General features: G+C 38.4%; 1 protein-coding gene across 8 annotated transcripts in view; it reads right to left on the reverse strand.

Moving 5' to 3' along the window:
* RAPGEF2 (Rap guanine nucleotide exchange factor 2) overlaps positions 1 to 16,465 on the reverse strand; it is a 247,548-nt gene that overhangs the window by 149,606 nt on the left and 81,477 nt on the right. For all 8 annotated transcript variants that reach the window (XM_043566367.1, XM_043566399.1, XM_043566348.1 and 5 more), the window contains exon 3: positions 12,931 to 12,987. In XM_043566367.1, coding sequence (XP_043422302.1) covers positions 12,931 to 12,987 — 57 coding nt within the window. The remainder of the gene's footprint in view (positions 1 to 12,930; positions 12,988 to 16,465) is intronic.

A 16,465-nucleotide genomic window follows, 5' to 3' on the forward strand; every position in this document is an offset into this window, starting at 1 on the left:
AAAAGTTTTTAAAGGACAAAAAATTCTACTTACAATTCTGAATATTTAAAAGACCAATGACTATCAAGTAATCATTTTCATTTTGTTATTTGCTTACAAACAAAGCAGCAGTTGAACACCATTTCCCCCAAGTCCAGTCTTAACCAATTTCACAACTACTTAGTCCTTGATGGCAATGCCTTGTGAAAATGTACAGAGACATATTATTGAATAGAGTTCAGTTCCAATGAAACCATGAAAGTTAAATGATTTCTCAAATGAGAATACAAAGCACAATACTTCAGAAATAATTCATACCCTTTTCCCTCCAGATTTTAATCACTGGCTTTTGCAATCTACAATCATTTACGTAGTTTGGGGGGAAAAAACTTACTCATCTTTCTTAACATAAAGTGACAACATTATTACTAAATTCTAATTTAGGTGAAGTAAAAAGTGCTCCTATAATATTCCCTTTATCACCAAAGAGAACTGAAATCTAGAAAAATAGGAAATTAAGGTAGGTCACTGCTTACCAGCTATGTGGCCTTGGCAGCTTACTAAAGTGACTGCAAGGATTAAATGAACAATGCTCATGAAATGCAAATAATAATTATTCTAGAGCTGGGGCACCTAGGTGGCTCAGTTGGTTGGGCATCCGACTTTGGCTCAGTCATGATCTCACGGTTCACGGGTTCGAGCCCCACATCGAGCTCTGTGCTGACAGCTCAGAGCCTGGAGCCTGCTTCAGATTCTGTGTCTCTCCTACTCTCTCTCTCTCTCAAAAATAAATAAAAATTTGAAAAAAAATTTTAACTGAAAAACATAATTATTCAGAGCTTTTTATCATGTACCATGGTGTAGATTAACTTTGACATAGAGAATACAACAAACATTCATTGGCTTTCTAGTTATTCTGTATCTGTCCATTTTGAAGACAAATTACTATGGATGAAATAAGTGCAAGGTTTGTAAACTCAGCTTTCCGTGGAGCCAGCTAACAGAAGATGGACTATAACAATAATAATTATCTGGAACTAATACTGGGATTTCACTTTGCCTAATGGTTCTCAAGCTTTGGTATGCTTATGAACCACTTGGGTTAAGAATGCATGCTCCCAGGCTCTACCTATTCCACCCAATCCCACAATCTGTGATCACTAGGTGGGAGATCCATCACAGTGCCTTTTAAACAAAGATCCCGGGTGATTCTTATGCATGAGGCTTGCCAACTTTGAAAAATCTTTAGAAAAACTACAAGAAAAAAAAAAAAGTACAACTCTATCAATATCTATGCAAGTAAGTTGCAGGTGTTGTATTCAACAGTGTTGTTTTAATTTTTTCCCCAAATAATTGTTTTATGTTTTAAAAATATGAGCTAAGTGTGTGTGTGTTGGGGGGGGGTGCACCTGGTGGCTCAGTCAGTTAAGCATCCCACTCTTGATTTTGGTCCAGGTCATGATCCCAGGGTCATGAGATGGAGCTCTGCATTGGGCTCCGCACTGAGCATGGAGTCTGCTCAGGATTCTCTCTCTCTCCCCCTCTGTCCCTCTCCCTTGCTCACAATGCTCTCGCATGCTCTTCCTCTAAAATTAATTAATTAATTAATTAAATTTGGAGTGCCTGGGTGGCTCAGTTGGTTAAGCATCTGACTCTTGATTTCAGCTCAGGTCATGATCTCATGGTCAAGACTGAGCCCCACATCAGGTTCCATGCTGGGCATGGAGTCTGCTTAAGATTCTCTTTCTCCCACACCCTCTGCCTCTCCCCTGCATGCACATGCTCGCTCTCATGCGCTCTCTCTCTCTCTCTGTACACACACACACACACACACACACACACACACACGCACGCATGCATGCATATGCCAAGGGTTGAAATTATGAGCTAATGGAAAAAGCTGAATCTTGGAATAAACCTGATGGCATTTCTAAATAACCTAAGACTTAACATCACCAGTGATGGATAGAAAAGAGTGGCCTAAAGATTAAAAAGGAACATACAGCAAAGTAGTACTTCACAAGTCTCTCTGATCAGCCAAGATGGACACTTAGAAAAGACCTATAATTTTTTAGACTAAACTAAGAACTATATTGGACAACCGATTTGATGCCAATACAGCCCATTCTGCAATTGACAAAATGAAAGCCACAAAGCCTAGCTGTGTGACAAGGTACTCTAAAAGCCTCCTGTTTTTTATTTCATCAACGAGGAAAAAAATGAATAAACCCAAACAAAAAAAAAATTTAAATGGACCATGATTGATTCACTCCCAGTATAATTAAAAGGACTCTGAAGTAATCAAAAATGAATGATGTCCTTTAAGATAAGAGTAAACCAAAATGGCAAGTGTAGACTTGGAATAACAGGGAAGAGGCAAGTGTGTAATCTGCTGTCCTTCTCTCCCCACCTTATTTCCTTCTACTCCTCAACACAAACCCATTACTTCCGGGAGGCTCCTTTCCTGCCTGTCCCTTCCCACCTCTTCCAGTCTGTCCGAGATACTTGCCCTTCTCCATCTTCTCAATCACACTGTACCTTAAAGCAATGGCTCAAACCCTATTTCTGTAGTAACATCTTCTCAGTCACTGTTTTCCAAATTCCAAAATATTTATCCCATCTAATTTCATCCTATTTTATATTTTTCTCTTTGAATTCTTAGTCCTGAGGTATTTAGGTGTCTTCCTCCAACTACACTGAATCTTTTAGACGGAACTATGTGCTGTACCAGGTAGAAACTGGGCACCATTTTAGTTATCATTTGCTCAGGCAAATCAGATCATGTTTCTGCTTATGGTTCCCTAACAGGAGAAAGTCCAAACCCCTTGACAAAGCACGTGAAGGAAGCAGTATGTGGCTATGCAAAGGACAAAGGTTTGGGAACCTATATTCTTTCCTACCAGCCATGTGATCCTGGTGAACTTAAATTCTAAGATTCTAGTTCCTCAACTGTAAAATGGGGCTACCAATACCTTTTTCACAACGTTACTTGGATTTAACAAAACAGTATATATGCAGGTTCTTGCATAATAGGTACATAAAAAATACTAGCTCTCTTCATCTCTTTTCCTCTCTTATGACCATTTCTAAAAAGGCCAATGTACAACTTTATCCTCTGCTCATAACCCCAAATATCCTATACTGCAAACTTCACCTGTTCAGCCATGCTGACTTTTTCCCCACCAAAGCCTCAGGGCCTTTGGACAAACCTGCTGTTCTAGCTTCTAAACAGTACCTTTTATCTAGTAAACTTATTACTCATCCTTTGAATTCCAGGCTAACTACCACTTCCTCTGAGAAGTGTTTTAGTGGCTTCCAAATAAATTGAGTCACTCTCCTCCTGAGTTCCCAGAGCATTTTGTACATGCTCACATTAAGCAGTTGCCAGTCATAATATTTATTTTAGGAGTCATCCCCCATTAGCTTTTAAACTCCTCTAACTCACCAGCACCCCCGATATATATATACTACACAATGCTTAATTGGCACTCAGCTATTTTCTTAATGAATTAGTAATTTAATACACACCAACTCAGATATAGTATTTAAAGTGAAAGTCAAAGATGTGAATGTCAATTTACCAGTAATCAGAAAAATGAAACTAGGCTACAAGAACTTCCTTAGCAATATCCTGTCATTCCACACGGTGGCGATGTCTCCACATGAAAGAGCTGCGTGTGGTGTTCACATTCCTTATTTACAAAGCAGGAAGCTAATACAAGTGATCAAGTTGAAGTTGACAAGGGAGTTGAAAGAATCATTGATCACCACCCAAAGAAAACTATTTAGCTCAGCAAAGATGGCTATTAGAGAGCAAAAAAGTGGGGCGCCTGGTTGGCGCAGTCGGTTAAGCGTCCGACTTCAGCCAGGTCACGATCTCGCGGTTCGTGAGTTCGAGCCCCGCATCAGGCTCTGGGCTGATGGCTCGGAGCCTGGAGCCTGTTTCCGATTCTGTGTCTCCCTCTCTCTCTGCCCCTCCCCCATTCATGCTCTGTCTCTCTCTGTCCCAAAAATAAAAAAAATAAAAAAATAAAAAAAAAGTTGAAGAAAAAAAAATTAAAAAAAAAAAAGAGAGCAAAAAAGTAACATGAAAAGGCTACTTTATTCAGTTATTAATACAATATGAAAACTTAATCGAGTTTTGTGGAGCCCAATCAACCCAAAAGGGCTGCTTATGGCAGCTTATGGTAATATAGGAAATAAAGGCAAAGTGAGGAGAGAGAAAGATTTGTAACAAAAGAAGAGTGGCAAGAGTGGGGGAGGCAGGTGTGGGCAAAGGATACCTAGAGTAATATTTAACTCAAAATAAATATCTAAGGTGGCGAGGGGTGGTGGCCACAAACAGAAACTGAAAAAATGGTAAGAACGGTACCTTTGCAAAATCCACACAATTTTGAACCAGAAATTAGCACTTTGCAAGATGACCCTGACAAAATATGGCATGAGGAGGGCACTGGAGCTCCAAGAAGGAATCCCTCCCACTTTAGCAGATCAAGTGCAATGTGGCATTGGCACAAGTCAGAAGTGACCCAGGGATGCGAAGAGGCACCTCTACAGTGTTTTCTCTGGGGCAACGCTAGCAAGGGCATTAGAACACAGAGAAGCAAGAACACGGAAGTCATGGTGAATAAGAAAGGGTGATGCCAGCACCAGTGAAGTGTGTGCAAACAGTGGTTAGGAAGACCAGTCGGGGAAGAGGTGGGTACACAGCAATCATAGAGAAGTTATAGACCACCAAGACCCCACACATCAAATACCCATTTTGTGGATATTTTAGAGAGGATGTTATGCCATATTCAAACAACAAAGCTGCTGGCATCTGAGAGAAATGGAGACAGGATTCTTATCACTTGTATGTGGGTTACCGGCTCCACATCTGGGGTAAAACACCAGAAAGGGAAATAAAATGAAGACTAACAAAAACTCCAATAACTAACCGGAGACAGCTAGCCAGGAATCCCACAGGGCCAGCCACAGTGACCAAAACTAGGAAAACGCCTGTTTCTTTTTCTGCATCCACTATCTGGGCACTAGCATCCAACAAGAGGAGAAAACCAGAAAACAGAAAATCGTCCTATTCTCCTTCTCCACAGCCTATCATCAGGTTCTTTCAGTGCCTCCCAACCCCCCAAGCCCCAGGCCTCTGAATCAAAGCCCTCTGCTTAAGTGCAGGTCCTTATTTCTGCTCACCTATACTTTTCATTATACTCTTCTGATGGGCTCAGATTTGACTCTCAAATATGCAATTGTGCCAAAAACCAACAAGAAAATAACTTTACTTATTTACAGCAAATTATCCTCTATCCTTTTACAGGATCCAGCAGTTCGCTCACATCAGAGGTTTTGAATATGCACTTTGTGAGCCCCTTGGGACTACACACTGTTCAACCTTCTTCTAACCATAATAGCTACTGCTATTGAGCTAAATAGGATTTCCTATGAACAAAGTGTTCCATGGCTTAAAAAAGAAGTTCTAACAATGGCGGCCTTCCAATATGCAGATGGCTTTTCTGATACACAATAATTTTAATCTTTTTCACAAATGCATTACCTCACTTTTGGTACTGGGTTTATCAAAAAGTTTAATCATTACTTGTTTTGTTTTTGTTTTCATTTTTTCTCCTCTGATGGGGCGGTAAGCTAGCTATAAGTTCAAAGACCAAATATGTATTGTTTGTGTTATTTATTTTTGTATGGCCAATGGCACAAAGTACACTCACAAGATTAATTAAGGCAACACAGCATTGTAAGTGACCCTAAGAATATCAGGTCAAAAGAAAGGTAAGCCCACACCATTTTTACTCAGGCATAAAATATAAAACCTATTTTAGAAAGAGCTCTACCAAGAGTTAAAGGTTTTAGCATTTATATTTTTAACCCATAGAGAAGAAATATTTTATAATAAAATTATATACTTAATAATATTTAGTTATATATAAATTACCATACCTATGAAAAGAACACATTTAAAAAGTAGAGGGGAACTTTTTGTTTTATTTCCTAAAAGTTCTAAATTATAAGGACATTACTTCACTTTTATAAATAAAAACTCTAGGGGAAAAAAAGCACCATTCTCACATGAAGTTCTTCAGAAAATCTTTATTCTGCATTCATTAGCAACTCAATTACAGGGGCTTGGAACCATGAAAAAGGAAAGCATCATCAGTAAGAACTCTGAAAACTGATGAAAATACTAAGGCTATTTCAGCTTCATTTGGGGGGAAAATTAGTATTTTGAAAATATTGGGGGGGCGCCTGGGTGGCGCAGTCGGTTAAGCGTCCGATTTCAGCCAGGTCACGATCTCGCGGTCCGTGAGTTCGAGCCCCGCGTCAGGCTCTGGGCTGATGGCTCGGAGCCTGGAGCCTGCTTCCGATTCTGTGTCTCCCTCTCTCTCTGCCCCTCCCCCGTTCATGCTCTGTCTCTCTCTGTCCCAAAAATAAAAATAAACGTTGAAAAAAAAAATTTAAAAAAAAAAAAAAAAAAGAAAATATTGGGAATATAGTAGACCTGTATTTTCTAAAAATCATGTTTCACTTAACCAGAAGAATGAACAACATAAAACTACTGAAGAACTAGTAAAGCTGAAAATTCTGTAGCCTCATTAATGGAGTCATTCTTAAACTTATAAAACTCATTTAAAAAATGAAATGAAGGAGTGATGTCTTGGGAGCCATTAAGTTATTCAAAACACTTCTTTTTTTGACTGAAAGGAAAAATGTCAGTGCAGATTACATATTTATTACAATACATCAATCAGTCATTCAGCTATACTGAGGGTAGAGGGATATATTCAAGGGCTCAAGAAACAATTTATCAAATTTAGAAGAGCAGCCAAATCTGAAAAAAAATGACTCTGGAAAACTACCACTAACTCGTACTTAACAGAATGCATATGAAATAATTAAGCCTAATTTATTGACTATATATTTCTTTAAATCGCTAAATTTGAGAGTTCAGAGGGTTTTATTCACTAAGTAGTTTTGCAAAAAAATTGATACAAAGAATCTAACACCTAGTGCTGTCAGCTCTTTTATTACAAAATTAGACCACAATGAAGGTCTTTATTGGCTCATCTTCCTTTGAAAACGGAGTATCTTCCTTTAAAATGAATTCAAAAAATAAGAGCAAACAGACTAATGAAAACTTCTGTACTAGGCATAGCAAATGTAAACCTGAAACACACACACACAGGGCCTGCCCTGACAGAGTTTACAAATTAAATAATTTCTAAAATGCTCTTATTTACTCTTCCATTCACCACAAATATAAAACATTTTAATTTAAAGACCGATAGTAAATATGAAAGTATTATTGCTATGAAGCCTTACAGTATTACCATGTGTATATAAAACAATCTTCTCAAGTACATCTACGCGTGGGTAGATGTGTACGTGCAAGCGTGTATTTGAATTTTCATATTTACCTACAGCACATGTATACCTCATAACATGCCAAGCTTGGTGGCTAAACATCCTTGTTCTACAGTCCTATGCAAAGACTAATTCTTTAAAAATATAATTGCTTCATGTAAATGAAAATCTTAGGTTTCAAAATTTTCTCCATACACACATACAAGTAAGAGAAATTAGGGACACATGGACAAGGAGGATACTTAAAAATTATGATTATATCTTGCTGGGAAAGAAAGGCGATTTTAAGTATTTTGTTTCTTTCTTTTTTTCTTTTTTAAGGAGCTAAAGCAACGTAGGTAGATGAGTAAGGTAAATAAAAATAATAATATAATAAAATAAAAGCCTGGCCACATCTGGAAGGAAAAAGCAGTACAAGAATTGGATATGGGCCAAAGAGTCAAAGGAGAACTTTTTTTTAAACAATGTATTTTTGCTTACCAGTTAAATGTTTATTTGTTTATTTTGAGAGAGAGAGAGAGCACATGGTGGGGGGGGTGGCAAGAGAGGGACAGACAGAATCCCAAGCAGGCTCTACACTGTCAGCACAGAGCCCAATGCGGAGCTGAATCCCACAGACCATGGCATCGTGACCTGAGCTGAAATCAAGAGTTGGATACGTAACCAACTGAGCACCCCCCCCTGCCCCCCGGCACCTCCAAAGGAGAACTTTCTTAAAGATGGAAGACACACTTAGAGTCTGCAGGAAAGGGGGCAGGAGAGGCCACAAGCACAGGAGGGAACAGGAATAACCACACTGTTCAGGAAACCAGACACCTCTCCCTGCAGCCCTGGAGGGATGGGTGAGTCAGGAGACACATGTGGCCACACATAAACGGGGTATTTGAGAAGAGAAAGTAAAGCCTGAAGCAAAGTCTCTAGAGGAGGAGTGGGAAGGAACGAAGGGGACAGCAGTGGGCTGGAGGCCTTGCAGAGAAGTGACAATTCAGGATAGCTGCTGTGAAAACAGGAAACCAAGTCAATAAATGAAAAGGCTGCTACAAGCAATGAGGGCTGCAGCTGAGGCTTAAAGTTTTAAATTGCACATTTACAGATTTCAATAAAAAATGCTTTAAAAAGACTGGATAAGCCTCAATGCAGCTTTTTGTTTTGTTTTGTTTTGTTTTCAATGGAGGAACAATTTCCTCTCCTGCAATAAAGAAAGGTAAACCTCCTAACAAAATGCTACACAAACTCTTTTGGAAACCAAAGCATTCAGACAGACATGTATGTGGAAAGTTAGCACAGAAATACCGTTACACATATTTGTCACATGGGTGTGGGGGTGCACGTGCCCACTTCCAAAAAACTATAATGGTTGAGTTTCTGATCCAAAGGTTTTCAGCACTTCAAATGTAACTATAAATTAAACTGAAATCGTGAGGATGGCTGGCCCCTAAAGAAAAACTGAAGCTGAAAGGACATATTGCTTATCTCATTTCTTAAATTCTTCAGGCAAAAATATCCCTAAAGTTCCTCAGGTTAGGAATTTACATCGTGCAACTTGGTACTCCTAAGCAAGCAAAATAGCTAGCACATAGTAGATAACATGTGAAAGGAAGGCAGAAATTACTTGATAGTCTCATCCACTGTACTAAGTTCAACTACTTTTATCTCTCTTTCTAGTACCAATATTGAATTCTAAGTGGTCAAATTCTAAATTTTTACAAATTCAAATTTATCAGAACCACAAATCTCCCCCTAACCTTGATACATCTTAAAGTGGCATTTTTGTCATCCTGTTGGTTTATGCTAAAACAGGAACACCATGGGAGTTAGACATCACTACCACAATTCCTTCAAACAAAAGTTTAAAGCAGCTAAAAAATTGGGAGACCAAAATGTAAATTATCAAAACACTGATGACAATGATAGCATTTTTATACACTTATTATGTATGCAATGCTCTACATGTTTTACACATAGTACTGATATTATCCTAACACCAACACTAAAGGGTAGGTACTAATATTATTGTTTCCATTTCATAGATAAGAAAAATGAGGTACAGAGTTGGATCAAAAGACTATTACATTTACCTGGTGAACGATTAAAGCCATAGACTTAGAAGTTACCAGTACACAAACATAATAAGGAAAAAAAAATACTCATCTCTTGATCATAAAACCATACTCTAGAAGTCTTTGATAGTCTGACTAGACTATTCTTGAAGCCCAAGGGAGACCAAGAACAGACAAGTCATGTCCCTCATGAGTTAATAATAACAGGTCCCAAAAAGAGGGACAGTATTATTAAATTATCACAGACTTATATACACCACAAATACAAGTGTTCTTTAATTTTCAAAGCTGCATTTACACAAATTGGTAACAGCAGGAACATGTCTCTTCAAGGGTTACAGAAGAAAATGCTGCAATTACCCTTCATCACAAGATTGGCCAATTACTAGGAATCTGATTAAGTGATCTACAATAAGTCTCTGTGAATTTCTGGTCTTACAAAATCATGATCTCCTGAGTATCTAAAGACTTTCACTGGTCACTAACACTGTCACCTAATTCTAACTAGTCAAAAATAAGCAACTGCTACAATCAACTTTATGTACAAACTCTAGCCTAATGCAATCAATTTAGGGTTATCTAACACATGGCTTTGCATTATCAGCAAGCATAGCTCACATTTACTGTCTAAAACTGACTTAAAAAAAAAACTCAGATATATTTAAAGACAGTGTAAACTTCAGTTTAAATGAACTGTATGTAAGAATTATTAGGGACTCAGAATAATGTAGGTAGAACTGAAGGTGGGTTTCATCACCCCTGGGGGAGCCAGCAGCAGGGAGAGATGATGTGCTTGTACTAACTTGCACACAAGAAATATCCTTGTTTTATGGTGCCATTCTTATGATGGCATGAAAAAGGCCGGAAAAAAGTTGGTGATTGGCTTAACAGCTAACATGGCAGAATCACAATGTCCAGGCTCAAATCCATATCACACTTTCAGCAATGAGACCTTAGCAAGTTCCTTAGCCTCTGAAAGCCTCAATCCATTCATGTGTAAAACTGGGTTGATGATAACAGCTACCCCACAAGTCAGCTATAAGGAATAAGTATAATAATGCATATGAAGCACTTATTAGAGCATGTGGGACACAGGAAGTACTTGTTTAAATGTTTGCTATTACCTCACCATCATTACTACCAAAACCACGTTTTAAAGGAGGACAAATTAATAGAAAGTTTGTCACTTACTGCCACTAGAACTTCTTCAATGAATGTTAATACTATTCATCAGAGGTTTCCAACCCTGATATCTGTACACCCATTCCACTGATAGCTTCTAATTGCTCCTAAAAGAAACAAATATTCTAAGATATTTATATCTTGAATTCTTCAAGAATAAATACGGTAAGGGCTTTGCCTCTTGTTAAGTTTTCTCATTAGCAAATATATCCTGGTCACTATTCTTCTACATTTGATGTACATTCTTTTAAGCTCTAGACTGGATATTTACAATTGCCTGTTAAACAGCCCCTAGATGTCAGAGTTTCCTAAATTATAACCTTACATCCTAGGTCAGCTCCATCTGCATCTTCTTTCTAAACTCCATCTCTGACTGTCCCATTCTTTCAGTTGGCCTCAGTTCAAGCATCACCCCCTCATGTTACTTCAACTGTCTTCTCACTAATCTCCCTGCCCAGCCACTCAATCAAATCCACCTTTGTATTTTCAAGTATCATCTTTGAGAGGAAGAATGGGGAGGCATTTGGCCACATCATTTTGCTGCTTGAAAAAACTGGCAACCTAGCTACAGATTAAAAGAGACTAAAGAGTGGGGCGCCTGGGTGGCTCAGTTGGTTAAGCATCTGACTTCCGGCCAGGTCATGAATGATCTTGTGGTTCGTGAGTTCGAGCCCCACGTTGGACTCTGTGCTGACAGCTCAGAGACTGCAGCCTGCTTCGGATTCTGTGTCTCCCTCTCTCTCTGCCCCTCTCCCGCTCGCTCACTCACTCTCTCTCTCAAAAATAAATAAAAACATTAAAAAAGAGAGAGAGACTTAAGAAAAGTATCAACCAATAAACAAACTGTAAAAAAAGATTTTTTGAGACAAAGAGATTTTGAATATTTTCAAGATATTAAAGAACTATTTCTTAAGGTTTGGTGATAATATTGTTGGTTAAGATTTTTTTTTAAGTCTTTATATTTTAAAGATAAAGATACATAACAAAATAAAAAATATGGATGAATTGAAATATCTGGATTTACTTAAAATAATCCAGTAGAAGGTGGAAGCAGGAATAAGAGATGGAACATAACTGGCCAGCAGTAACAATGTTGGATGATGCGTACATAGGGTCCATCATACTACTGTCTCCAATATTGTGAGCATTTATAAATCTCCATCACACAATGTGATTTAGGAGGAGGAAAAACTCATTTCCAATGGCCTAAAGAATCACGACCGGTATTTTTAACAACACATTCACAGGCAAACATGGTTGCAGCCTGACTCTTGATTTGTCCTCTTGACGTACACCGCATGTCAGTTGCCCTAAACTTGCCATAATATTCAAAACATCAGACCAGGCCCCTTCCCTCTCTGGTATCCCCACACTTACGCTGCTCCTTCTGCCAGGAAAATCTCTCTAGACCACCAGATACGCTTTTGAGACCTAGTTCAGAGGGCTGCATCTCTGTGACTCTCCCCGTTTACCTCAAGGCTTCCCCTGTACTTCTCCATCCCTCAGTACCTATCTGTATTCTCAGTTATTTTGGTTGGTTACTTTTTGTTGTTGTTGTTGTTGTTGTTGTTTTCCTTTTATTCTATTTCTGCCCCCTTCAAGATACTATAATTTTACCCTCCTTAAGGGGAGAAGCTGGATTTTATTTATTTCAATAAATATTCCCTATAATACGTATGGAAAGCAGTAATTATGTATTTAATAAGTGTTTTGAAAAACAAAGCCAACATAACAACAGTGAGTCATGGCAAACATAAAATAATGTGCCCAGTAATCCAGTTTATATATCCTTAATACAATAATATTTATCTACTATATGCTTGTTACATTCTTTAAAAAAAAATGTCATTTTTTCAAGGTAGTATTATACATCCTGAAAGAAATATCAGTATTATTTCTAGGACAAACTATGCCCAAAGGGATGTGGGCAGGCTATTTTCCTATTTCTGAAAGAATTATAAACTAAAATATGACATTTATGCTATCACTACACCTCATTTGGTGTGGTTGTAGGAATATGTATTTTGTTCTGCTTGAAATACTATACTGTTTCTTATTTCATAAAGATAAAAATGTCAAAATACTCCATAATATGAAATAACATCTCTGAAACACAAGTGAGAGATATATGGGTATAGATGTGAACTTAGCAAAGGACTGTAAGCTTTTCCTTTATGACAGGTAGTAGTTGCAATGTTTTACGTTTCTAAACTACAAAAAAATGAGTTAATGCAAAATTAAGGTAACGACTTAGCCGTTACTAACACTTCTATGATACTTTAAGGAAATTATTTAGTTGCTGCAGTATCCACTATACAAAGAGAAAGGAAACACCTACTAGTATAAAACTTCATTCGCTTCATGTCTTTCATATCTCACAGTTTCGCACATTAACCTGTAAAAAAAAAAAAAAACAGACATGAGTTCGACATACCTCATGAAAAAACATACTAATAGTTTAAAAACATAAAAGAGACATGTAGTCTAAAAAGTTAAGATTACTGCATATGAACTGTCACAATCATTTATTAGCCTCAAGACACACATTTTTGGTACCTAGGTGAACAAAATAAAATAAAATCTGGTAAAGAGATGCTAGAAAAAAGTTTGTTATATGTCAATTTTGTCATGTTTATTGTATAGGGAACAAAATTGTACGTGTTTTACACTTTGTAAATGACATGTGGACAAATTAATGTTCTCTGAAGTAAGCAGAAAATGAGAAATAACCTAAAAATCAGAAAGGAGAGCTCTTAATTTAAAAAATGATAATGTCATTCATGCTGATGTTACTTAACAGCATGTAATTTCAGACAAAAGTAGGTTTTTATTAACTCAGTATTTTCATGAGTAACGACTAACGGAAGGCTTTATAACTTTAAGATTTATTTTGGCTGATTCATTCTTAAGGAAAAAATTACAGAAATTATGGAAAATATGAATAAATGTTTAAACATTCAAAATTACCATAAGAACAGCATCTTCAGGAAACATCCTATTATATTAACCCCAAGTAAAATTTCCAAAAAATACAGAAATGCAAAAGAGAAAATGACTATTCCTACTTACGAAGAAACTAGCAAATAAAAAATCGGCCATAAAACTGATTAGTTCAACAGCACTTCCATTTTGGTCAATGGGCTAGTGGTCCGCAGTTTGTGCAACACTGGTATTAGCCTATAGCCATCTCTCCTGTTGCTAAATCCAATAAACACCACATACTCTTGATTTTTCACTTGAAAACAACTCTCTTGGATATTCTTTTCCTTGTTCTTCTTACTCCACCACCTTAACTTTACAGGTCCTCTCAAACCCTTACCTGAAACATTCCAACAGAGTATCACTTAACTCCAGGAGACATCAAACCTTGAATGCACATCATTAATATATATAGTTTTTTTTAATAGACTGAATCACACCAATTCTTCATAAGAAAGGATAAGAATCACAAGTGATAGGCCTAAAAATACCTGGTCTTCTATTACATAACAGCTCTGCCTTATTTCCTGTAAAAACGAAAGAATCCTTGCCCTAACCTCTTCTCTGGATCTTTCCTTCTCCTACAGTAGACCCTGCATTCCTTCAGGCTTACCTCCATCTCCAACATCACCATCCATTTCTACCTCTCTCCTGAACCACTTCCTTTAATATATAAACACATCTGTGGCACCTGGGTGGCTCAGTCAGTTAAGCATCTGACTTTGGCTCTGGTCACGATCTTGCAGCTCATGGATTTGAGCCCCGCATGGCGCTCTGTGCTGACAGCTCAGAGCCTGGAGCCTGCTTCAGATTCTGTGTCTCCCTTTCTCTCTGCTCCTCCCCCACTTATGCTCTCTCTCTCTCAAAAATAAACATAAAAACATTTACATATATAAATATAAACACATCAGCTTCACCTATTGTGTGGGGGAGGGGGACACCTCTCTTGACCATATATCCTCCCCTCCAGCTATTATCCACATTTTGCTTTACCCATGACAGAAATTCTCCACTTAGACTGTCTATATATTCTACCTCTATTTTCTCACCTTCTTATCACTCCTCCACCATTTGCTCCCTGAAAATGCATAGGCTCTAAAAGTTATTAGCATTCTCTGTGTTATCTTAATTCCACTTCTCAGGAACATTCGATGACTCCTTTTTTCCTTACACTGTCATCTTCTCAGAGGCTTCCTGTCTTCGGTCTCCTGATTTTCCTCTTAACTTCTTGGTCATTTTTTCTGTCTCCTTTGGATTCTCCTCCCATTCCATTCCTGTACCTGACTTTTGAGTGTTATCAGCTCTCTTCTTCTCTGCACCGTGTAATTTCATACGTTCTGTGATTTTAAATTTAATTTATAAACTGATGACTTCCAAAACAATGCCCCACACCTAATCTCTCACCATGATATCCACTCATCTAAATGCCCACTAAACTAGCCACTGGCTGTGTACTTGCCATTTCATGTTCAAACTGTCCAAAGAGATCTTAAATTTCTTCTCCAAAATTTGCCTTTCCACCATCGGTACCCAATTGTTTAGGCCAAAAACCTTGGAATCATTATCCTCGACTCCTCCCTTTTCTTCATATCCCATCTTTCTGCCAGCATCTGTTTCCAAAATATATCCTCTCAAACTGACCGAGTCTACAAATGTAGATTTCTGCTTCTACTTTTGCACATCTCTTGTCTATTCTCCACATGGCTTCCAGAGAAATCTTTCTAACTCAGATCATCTCACACCTCTGTTCTTAATCTCTGCTACCTTTGGAAGAAATCCAAACTCCTTATCCTTGGTGCCTTCATGCACCAAGACTGTTCCCATGGCCAGGCATCTGGGGCATCAATACACTGCAGAGATTTCTGCACAGCTGCAACGACTCAAATGTTACTTCCTTTGACTACAAAGTCAAAGCAGCCCAGCACCCATTCTTGCCATATGTATGGTAAGTGATGGAAGACTTGTTTGTACAAGCACACTCTGAATGCCCCTGTTAATCACTATCTTGTGAATGTGGAAATCTCATCCTCCCTCTGTGTTCCCATCAAGCAGAATATGCAGAAGAACATGTTATTCAGGGTTCAAGGTCAGGGTCTCAGGGAGTGGCTGACCAGGAACATCTCCTTTGTAACAAAGAATGTCTGGATGACAGGCCTTGAGTTCCTTGGAACACTGGCCATGCAGGGAGGGGAAGGGCTACAGATAGTTGCTAGGCTAGTTGCTACAGTATAAAAGCTTGCTGCATGTATATCCCTGCAACAAGATGCTTTGTGTCCAGTCTGTCACTTCGGGACTCCCTATCGTATATTTCCCCAATAAACCTATGTCTCACTGGCTATCTCTAGGTCATTTCTTCTGCCTCACAGAACAATCACCCACCCCTGACTTAGAGTGTGCTGGGGTATGATCACACAACTGGTGAGCCAGCCAGGAAGCCAGGAAAAAAAAACCCATGAGCACCAAGATGTGGGAAAAGGGAATAGGGAAATTTGCAGGGGAAAACCCAGGTTGGCCATCCACACCTACGTGGAGCCCTATAGCCTTATCTTTGATGGACAAGCCCACCACATGAGTATAGGGATGCCCCTGAAAATACCTAAGGGTCTAGAGGAAACATTGACCAAGATTAATTTGACTAAGAAAAGGATGAATGGTCAAGTGGCTGCTGCCACAGTTGGGTGACCCCTCCTAATGGCTGCCCACGTAGCTGTCGTGAAGAAAGTTATGCCAACGACAGAAGAAACTGCATTTAAAGAGGAAAGCTAGATTAACACAAATGAAACTGCAGAGACCTTGATAATCTACTTGAGGGAACAAGATGTTAAATTAATAACTGTTGGCACACCCAACTGAAGGGTGGTAAATTGCCCGGCAAACGAGTCCGGCAGTTATCT

The sequence above is a fragment of the Prionailurus bengalensis genome, chromosome B1 (genome assembly GCF_016509475.1).
Source record: "Prionailurus bengalensis isolate Pbe53 chromosome B1, Fcat_Pben_1.1_paternal_pri, whole genome shotgun sequence".
NCBI lineage: Eukaryota > Metazoa > Chordata > Mammalia > Carnivora > Felidae > Prionailurus > Prionailurus bengalensis.